We start from the raw sequence: 9,589 nt of genomic DNA, 5'->3' as shown, positions 1-9,589 counted from the left end.
AAATGAGGGAAAGGTTTTCTATGAGCTCTGCAATTGTGATTTTAGTGCTTAGTATAGAATAGGTTCTCAATATTTGTTGAATATGTGGTTCTATGTTGCACTCAAGACTTCATATTTAATTAGTAGACTGAAACATTCCTCAAAAGCTTTTACTTTAGCTAACCAGCAAAAATTTCTGAAAACTATTCCTTGGTAAACATTTTAAGCTTAGTCATTTTAATCAAATATTTAATCAAATATGAGAGAAAATTTATCTTGCATATCTGATCCATAAGCACCAAGTGTATCTAATTCCTTACTTTCGACAATTTTACCAGTCAGATATCATTATTACCAGGTTTTCCCAGCTCAGCCTCAGAAATAAAAACAAAATATGAAATTACGGTATTTTGCACATTCAATTGGAAAGCACATAAAGTCTTAACCATATTACATTCCTGATATTCAACTGTTTCTGGCTTTCAAAATTGGCAATTCTCTATGGTTCAAACTGAATAGATTTAGTATTAAATACAATGTTTAAGAAATAGTATGACAATAGCGGTTCCAAATCCTCTCATTCTACCTTTTACTGGTATCGTCTCCTACCTGTTAGGGGTGTGGCAGGTATTCTTCTAAAATTTCATAATATTGTGTCTCTTCTACGTAGCATTTGTAACTTATGGTTTAAAAATAGTATAAATATTTATGTTGTTCCAAATATCCTAAAGGGCTAGTATGAATAATTAAATGTTTCATAGAAAAAATATACTGATAGTTCCCTATATTGCTTGATTACTTAGGTCTGTGGTTCACAAACTTTAACGCTCTTAACAATCACTGGAGACCTTACTAAAATGCAGGTTTCTGAGCCCTGTATCCAGAGATTCTGATTCAGTGGATAGGCGTGGGGCCACGAATCTGCCTTCTTAGGAACTCTCACATTACGTTGACGTTGCTGGATCTTAAGATCATACGTGGAGAAGCACTACTGACCTCGGGTACTGAAGAGACTTTTTTGTAACAAGGCCTCTTCTTTCGTTTTTCTCAGTAAATAAAACTCAAGTCGATGAGGTATGATACATTCTCTCAGGCCCAAACCATTTCTTCGCAAAGTACTACATTAACTTAATTGAAAGATAATTGTAACTTGGCCTGGCTTCTAGAACCCACAATTTCAGGATCCACCTGTCCGTTCTTTAGGGCCTCCCGGAGCGCTGGCCTGCCAAGGAGGGCAAGGGTCGCCCCAGCGCCGCCGCGAGGCCAGGGGCGCCTCCTCAGAGCGTTATCAGCGGCGGCGCGTGGGCCTGACCAACTGCAGGAGGCTCCCGATAGGGAAGCGCTTGGGCGCCAAGCTGGGAAACCAAACCCTATCACCGCGGGCGGCCAGACCGACCCCGTCCGCGAGGCCTTTCTCCGCCGAGGCCCTTCTTGGCGCCCAGGGGGCCTAGCGGCGGCGACGGAAAGCCCTGAAGGGGAGCCGCGGGCAGGTTCGCACCCGCCGGAGATCACGCACTGTGAGCCTGCGCCCTGAGCCGTCACCTCCGAGCGGCCGCCGGGCTGCCGCCTCCCCAGGAGCCGCCGGCGCCAGGACCAGCAGCAGCTCTTGCAGGCCGGCGAGCTCGCCCGCTCCGCCGCCCCGGGCTTTCGAAGATGTCCGCCCAGCCCAATGCTGGCTTCGCGAGAGAGGCTTCTCGCCAGATCCTGGCCGGTGGTTCCGCTGGTAAGGCCGCCCCGCCGCGGGTCCCGGAAACCTTCCTCAGAGGGGCCTCCCCACTGCAGCTTCTCCGCGGAACTGCACGCTGCGGTCGTACGGGGAGCGGGAGGCCGGGAGCGGGCGGGCGGGCGCCGGGGGCCGGGGTCGGGTCGCCCCCGCCCCCGCGCCCGCCGGTGCCCCGCCCCCCGGGCCTCGAGCCTGGAGAGCGAGCGAGGCTGCCCCAAGGCCTGCCCCCGGGAGGAGGCCTGGGTGCGTCGCTGGCTACCGCACTAGGAACGCGCCCGCGTCCGTCAGACTTCGCTTTGCTCTCAGTCGTGGCCTTTTTCTTCTGGGTACTTGTTCCGTACCTCCTGCCTCCCTCCTCAAAGTGCAGACCTCGGGACGCCGCGGGTCTTCCCCTTGCAGACTGGGCTTGCTTCGGGCCCTTCGTGTCTCCAATAGGCATATTAAAATTAAAGGCATACGTGAGCACACAGAAACGCCTTTGGTGTGAGGCGCTCACCTTAATATATGGAGAGTTGTGCTGTCGGAAAAAAAAAAAAAAACCTTCAGAAAAAATTTGTTATAAATAGTTATAAATATATAAAAATTTGTGGCAACAGTTACCAAGGGTGGCTAGGGAAAGTTACTAACCCAGGAGATTATGTTGTGTGAATGTGTGTTAGAGATATTTTAAAATATAAATTATGAGTTGATGGAGAACTTAATTTTTCATGACTGTGATGCATTTTCATTATAAATGTATAATTACTGTTATTCACTTATCACCATAAAACTTTTTTTTTTTTATAAATGTAGGTATTCTCTTAATAAGTTATACTGTGGTAACTCTAGTAAATCATTTTAAGAGAGTGACTAGATGTCTAGTGTTTAACATTGACAAGTAAAATTTATTTTCAAACAAACTTGGACTTTTTATAAATGTCTATTATAAATTGTGCCTGGTTATCACTATGTCATGAACTACTTGATTCTCAGGAGTACCACATAAAGCCAGATGTATCAATTACAGTCCGTACATTTTACTAAAGATATTTCATTAATATGGCAATGGAGGCATTCACGTCTTATATGTGACTGTGCTTTGCCCAGCCATAATTATGTTAGTGGCCCCACTGTCTATCTTTTTAGTTGTTTTCCAGTAATGATGATGAATTTTCACCAATTTACTCACCATTTTGGTCAAATTCCATAATGTCCAAGACTCTGCCAGCTGTCCCTGACTTAGCTGATTCAGAGTCCATGACCCTGATAAAAGAAAACTTAGCTGTCCCAATAGGAGAATAAAGCTAATTGGTAAACATCCTAGCCTATGACTAATGATCCAGAAGCATCTGTAATTGGCTTAGATGAGCCTACTCTATGGTAAGCACACCTAAATTCAAGGGATGTTAAGAGTAGATCAAATTGTAATCCTGCTTACACTATTTTGTTGGATAATAAGTATTTGGCACAAATATAATGTATGATTCCATCATGCTCTTACAGTTGTAATTAATATGAATGAAAATTAGTATATTTCTAAGGTGAATTAAACGTAGCATAGTTGATTTATATATTTAGTACTATGGAATTATTGATACATGATGAGAATAATTAGAAAAGGAATCATGTGTTCTACTTGGACAATAACATTTTCATGAAATTTTGTATTTATTGGACTTCAGTAAATGCATACTAATCATATTACTTATATTAGGTCAAGGGCCAGAAAGAAATTAATATATGAGAGGTAGAATTTTAATAGAGAAAACACATTTGATTCTCTTGTGTTGGAGTTCTGATTACTGATAATACTTTTAAATGCAATGCAACACATCTATGTGTGTATTATATGACCTTTTGAGGGTAAAGGTTAAAAATACATCCTGGGCTTTCTTAAGGGGAAGAAAAAATCTGGAGAAGTTTACTGGAGAAATACCACGGTATCATAGAATTCAAGGTCTTGATATGTTCCTGGAAGAGACTGGAGGAGCCAGAGCACTGAAGGGAACTCAGAAAGTGTACTCTTGCCATCTCTTACCTTTCTTCACTTTGTCAAATGGGTTAAGCATTTCCAAGGCAACAGGGTGGTGGTTAATAATAGGGTCACAAGTAATTCTAATATGGTTGTTAGGACGGCTTGCCATACTTCCATGGATTTGCCTGGTAAGGAGTAAACATGACCAAATGGATTCAGACAGCTAATTACTTAAAAAGACAGGAAAAGCAAGTCATTATGGTGTCAGTTCCCTGTCCCCTATTCCATAAACAACACAAAACTGAAGAGGCCAAATGATACATGGTGTAAGCAGTGGGTCACTCTGCTGTAGCTTTCTCTAAGTGGAAGTGAGGTGGAAAGTCTTGTGTTCAACTGAAACTAGGGAGATAGATGAGAAATGGCCTTCTGATAAGATAATGGGAGAAACCGCTTCTCAGCTCTTCCCCACCAGTCTGCTTATCTTCCCTTAGGGCAGAGGAAATCACAGGGCATCCTACCAAGACTTGGGTCAGACTGTGGCCTAGCCTTGCCTATAGGGTTATATGGAGATGTGCGAGGTTGTCAGCATGCCAGCATATGGTGCCCTCCTGGTGCCTTTCTCAGTTTCTTTTTCATACAATTGACTGCTGTTTTCTGCTCTTCCATCCATGTGACAGAGTGTGGTTCCTAATGGCTCTTGAATTTACCTGCTCTTGATTTCTGTTCTGTAGAGACAATGAGAGACTGACTTGCTTTTTTTTTTTTTTTTTTTTTTTCAAGTGCTGTGTAAAATCCTGGGAAAGACTCAAGATAATCTGGTTTTGGACAGGGGCATACCTCTGCACCACTGCCGTTTGTAGCCACTGCCCATGTGTATGGGTGGGGATTTCAGGGGAGATTTATTTTCTGGAGAAGCCAGATACATCATGAGATGGGCAATAGACGTCTTTCATAAAGATGTATATCTGTCTTTCATTAAAAGATGTTTTGTGATATTTGTATTTAAAAGACCAAAGGAGGACACCTGGGTGGCTCAGTTGGTTAAACGTCTGCCTTCGCTCAGGTGGTGATCCTGAGGTCCTGGGATCAGGCTCTTTGCTCAGTGGGGAGCATGCTTCTCCCTCTTCCTCTGAAGCTCCCCCTGCTTGTTCTCTCTCTCTGTGTGTCTCAAATAAATAAAATATTAAAAATAAATAAATAAAAGACCAAAGAGATTGATGTGCTGACAGTTGCTTGGACATTATACATCTAAAGACTGGCTTTGAGCTTGTAGCTATAGCTAATATATAAAGCTATTTTTACCAATGGCAACCTTGTTTTACATGATGAAAGCTGTGCTCAAGACAAGTCAATATGAATTGAAGTTTTACAGAATAGGTTTCTAGTTTGTATTTTCAGCTTCAAGCAATCCCATAAGATTCACAATAGAAGCCAATGATGAGAGCTTCAGGAAGATCAGCAAGGCCAAACACTAGCAGGAGGATTAAGGATGAGAATAAGAGACCATTGTATTACATCCTTGGTGCTCAAAGTATGGCCTGTGGATTAACAGCAGCAGGCTCCTGGTAGCTTGTAGTTTGTTAGAAGTGTAGGATCTCAGGCACCACTCCAGACCCGCCCTATCAGAATCTGCCATATAGGAGGGACTCTAAGTCATTGGTCTGCACTTTCCCATTTTAGAAGCACTGTATTATTATTATTGTTATTTATTTATTTATTTGACAGAGAGAGAGCACAAGCAGGGAGAGCAGCAGGCAGAGGGAGAGAAGCAGGCTCCCCACAGAGCAGGGAGCCTGATGGGGGGAGGCTCAATCCTAGGACTCTGGTATCATGACTTGAACCAAAGGCAGACACTTAACTGACTGAGCCACGGAAGTGCCTCAGAAGCATTGTATTAGAAGACCATGGAGAAAAGAGATTTTATAGAGGGGAAACCAGATTGGCAGAGGGTCACAGGTTAAAACTGGCAGAAGAGAGAAGAATGAATCTGTACACCTCATTATGTACTCCCAATTTAGCCGTCAGTCTTATTTTCCTTTTCTCTCCTACACATGCCACTCAGTTTCTACCGAATAGATCTGTTCACCATACTTGGTTGTTACCTTACCTTTCCACTTTAGTTCACAATGCCTGGATTTTTTTCCTCATATTTTCTCTACCTATTGAAATCCTGTCTATTTTCTGCATGAATGTTTCGCAGATGGCCTCTACAGCCTCATCCAGCTTAACGTTCTCCTTAACATGCTAATGGCTCAAATAATAAAAATAACGAACATTCATTGAGTAAATACTAAATGCTAGACTCAGGTCTAAGCTTTACATGTATCAGCATGTTTAATCCTCATCACAACTCCAGGGTGAAGAAACTGATGCACAGAGGGCCTAATTAATTTGCCTATGGTTGCACAAGCATGCAACCATTGCTGTAGGAGATCAGAATAGCAGAGGGACTAGGAGGATATTATTTCCACTGTCAGACATTTTTAGAATCTGGAGAGATCAAATCAAGTCTACTATCCCTTATTATTTCTATATCTCTTATTAGTTTACATCTCTTAAAAGAGCTCTTTTATCTACAAATAAAATTCTTATAGAGTTTCTGCTAAATAGTATGTTTCTTTTTCTAAATAATTTCATGTGTATGGATGCAAGATTAGCTTTTAACCAAAAGAAAATTATCAATCCATTCAGGGCCTAAATGTGCAGTTGGGCAGGTAGTATACTGAAAAATGGCTCTGGCCACTGGAACAAGTGGGAACTGAAATTTAGCCCATGCTGATTCATAATTCATGTATCCTAGAGTAGAGATATAGCCACCTGAGGGAGAAAGGACATCATTTTCTGTTTCTCACAATGACCAAAGGGATTGGTGTAGCCTGACAGCAATATTGACAGAATTCCCCCAAACTCGCTAGAGCTCCCAAGGTCCCTAGGTCTCAGTATTTTACATCATTATCCTTTAGAGCTCCAGGAAGTTTCCCTAAGATGCACATCTCTTCCTCGAAGCCAAGAACTTAGCTTTGCCTCAAGATCGTCCCATTCTCCTTAATAACCGGTTTGGCTTCTTCCAAGTGTTTCCAAAGCTCATGGGGTTCTTATTTCCCATCTTATGTAGAAGCCTTGTAGGCCCACTCAGATGGTATTCTCCCCAAGTTCTCATTGGGCTTTTGCCTCTAACGTCAGAATTTTCCAGGGTCTCTGGCAGGTCCTCTTGGATCCCTGACAGACCGTGCTCTCACCAGAGCCTATCAGGGTGCCTCTGAGGCCCTGTCCACACTAAATTCCCTTGCACAGTGGCGTCTTTAGGACCTTCCTCCTCCTGTCTCCCAGAATCTTCTAATCATATTCCCAGAAGTCTGCAAGTACCACTCAGAGAACTTCCTAGAGCATTTCCCCTCATTATATATCTCTTATGTGATCACTGTGCATGCAGGACACTGATTTATTTCCCAAAATTTCCAGGCTCCTCTCTCTAGGTTCACCCTCATTTCTTGTATCTGGTAGGCACACACCCCCATCACATCTCCAATCACAGTTTTTATTTTGTGTGTCTTCCTGGAGATATTTTAGTCAAATTATTTAGTTGGAGCATTCTGGAAACAAGTTTTCTGATTTTGCACTAGACACACCTCCAGTACTTCATGCAGTTTGTTTCCTTTATCACCTTCAAGGGGTCAAATGAGAAAGTGAAATGAAAAACATTTTTTAGAGGAAAGAAACCTGGGATTCATGGGTAAGTCTTTGGGAAATTGACTATTGAGAGTACTGGTAAAATGTGCATTATACTGATGGAAGAGAGTCAAAGCTTTCTACCTAAAAAGGTAACTAAAATGGTATTGGATAATTTCAAATCTTATTCTTTAAACTCCTGATCTTATATATCTTATGTATCTTTATTTTTACAAGATTTCTACCTTTTTTTTTGCTTTAACCCATAGTAGTTAAAATACAGTTAAAAGAAGTGCCGTAGCAGGCAGTATGTATACTGGTAGTCCTCTAGACTTTAATTTGGGCTAAGTAATAAAAGAGTTGATGCTCCAGGGAGTAATCAAAGTTAAGATTTTGATCAAGGAAAAGTCTTTTTCAGAATGGGTGCAAAGAGGACACACATGTGATTTGTATAAATGGCACCTTTGGAACTTCAGGATTTGGGAAACTGCAATTGTTTGATAATAAATAGCAGGTTGTAGTGAAACAGGTGATCCTCTATGATACATCAAAGGGAGGCTGGAACCCATTATCTGGGTAATTAGGAAGGAAAAATTCTCCTTATTTTAACCATATAGAAGGAAGTAATTCTATTGCTCAAATTAATTATGAAATACCTTTAAAGGATGTGTTTAATTAAAATGGAGTCTTGTTTCTCTTTTTAAAAAAAATTTTATTTAAATTCAATATAATTGACATATACTGTATTATTAGTTGCAGAGGTAGGATTTAGTAATTGTCAGCTGCATACAACACCCAATGCTCATTACTTCAAGTGACCTCCTTGATGCTCATCACCCAGTTACCCTATCCACCCCCTCCAGCAACCCTCAGTTTGTTACCTATAGTTAAGAGTCTCTTATGATTTTGTCTTCCCTGTTTTTCTTTTAAGATTTTATTTATTCATGAGAAACAGAGAAAGGCAGAGACATAGGCAGAGGGAGATGCAGGCCCCTCACAGGGAGCCCGATGAGGGACTCGATCCCAAGACCCCAGGATCACGACCTGAGCCAAAGGCAGATGCCCAACTCCTGAGCCATCCAGGTGTCCCTATCTTGTCTCTTTTAAAGAAAATCTAGTTCTCAAAAATACAAATTTAAGAACAAAATATGAATGCGTAACCACATTTCAAAGGATTTCTTATTTTACTGTCTTTCACTGGAAAACATTTTAAAAGCGTTAAATATAACATGTGGGTACATGATTCAGTTGATATAAAAACATGAATCAACTTTAACACAACATTTTAGGTACATTATGTTAAACCAGTGCTTCCTCCTCTCCTTTGCCTCTGCGCTGCCTTCCCCTCCCAGACTTCAACATCTCAGATCACTGAGAACCTGGAATTTTAGGGAGAGCATAGTATATGCTCAGAAATGTATGTTGACTGTATTAATGAATAAATATCAGAAGCTTAAGCCACAGAATATATATTCTTAGAATCCTACTCTAAAGAGAGAAAAGTATGCTGAGGTTCAACCAATATTTGTAACAGTACTTTCCTTTAACAATATTTTCTTTTATTATCACCAATTAGTAAATGAAGTGAAAAAATTATCTTCTGGTCTAAATTGTCTGCCACCTTCTGAGTGAGAGGTCCATGATAACTTTCTAAATTTATGTGTCGTCTTTAGTTCCAGGGCCCCAAAATGAAAAGAGGTGCACAAATCATTTTGAAACATCTTTATGAATTAAGTAGGTGGCACGTTAAAAGAATAATAAATCAGGTTAAGGAAATTCTATGAGATTCTTAATTGTTCTAGATTTTAATTGATTTTTCTGGCCAATTTCTTTTCCTTTTGGTTTTAAGTTATTATGTTTGTGTCAATTATTTCCATACTTTGATGTGATCATGGTTTATACACATTCTAAGTATTCTATTAAATCTGTATCTTTTGATCCCTTTTATTAGTTTGCTAGGGCTGACTGAACAATCAATGTACCATGAACTGGATGGTGTAAAATAACAGGAATGTATTGTCTCACAGTTCTGGAGGTTAGAAGTCTGAAATCAAAGTAAAACCAGGAGGGCTGGTTCCTTCTGGAGGCAGCAAAGGAGAATTTGGTCCATGCTTCTCTCTTAGTTTCTGGTAGTTGGTAACAATCATTATGTTCTTTGACTGTCATTGCGTGGCTTTCTCTTCCTATTTGTCCAAATTTCCCTCTTTGTTATATGGATATCATTGAGTTAGGATTGAGTTAGGGCCCACTACCGCCTGGTATGA

General features: G+C 40.9%; 1 protein-coding gene across 9 annotated transcripts in view; it reads left to right on the top strand.

Moving 5' to 3' along the window:
* Positions 1 to 984: 984 nt before the first annotated feature.
* Positions 985 to 9,589, top strand: part of SLC25A21 (solute carrier family 25 member 21) — a 470,571-nt gene continuing 461,966 nt past the window's right edge. For 3 of the 9 annotated variants that reach the window (XM_077909077.1, XM_077909082.1, XM_077909081.1), the window contains exon 1: positions 994 to 1,702. In XM_077909077.1, coding sequence (XP_077765203.1) covers positions 1,633 to 1,702 — 70 coding nt within the window. In that variant the 5' untranslated portion in view covers positions 994 to 1,632. Of the gene's footprint in view, positions 1,703 to 9,589 lie in introns of all 9 variants that reach the window. The other 6 variants (XM_077909086.1, XM_077909079.1, XM_077909080.1 and 3 more) reach the window with 6 other exon arrangements.

Source organism: Canis aureus, chromosome 9 (assembly GCF_053574225.1).
Source record: "Canis aureus isolate CA01 chromosome 9, VMU_Caureus_v.1.0, whole genome shotgun sequence".
Taxonomy (NCBI): domain Eukaryota; kingdom Metazoa; phylum Chordata; class Mammalia; order Carnivora; family Canidae; genus Canis; species Canis aureus.
This window is presented reverse-complemented; position numbering and strand designations above follow the sequence as displayed.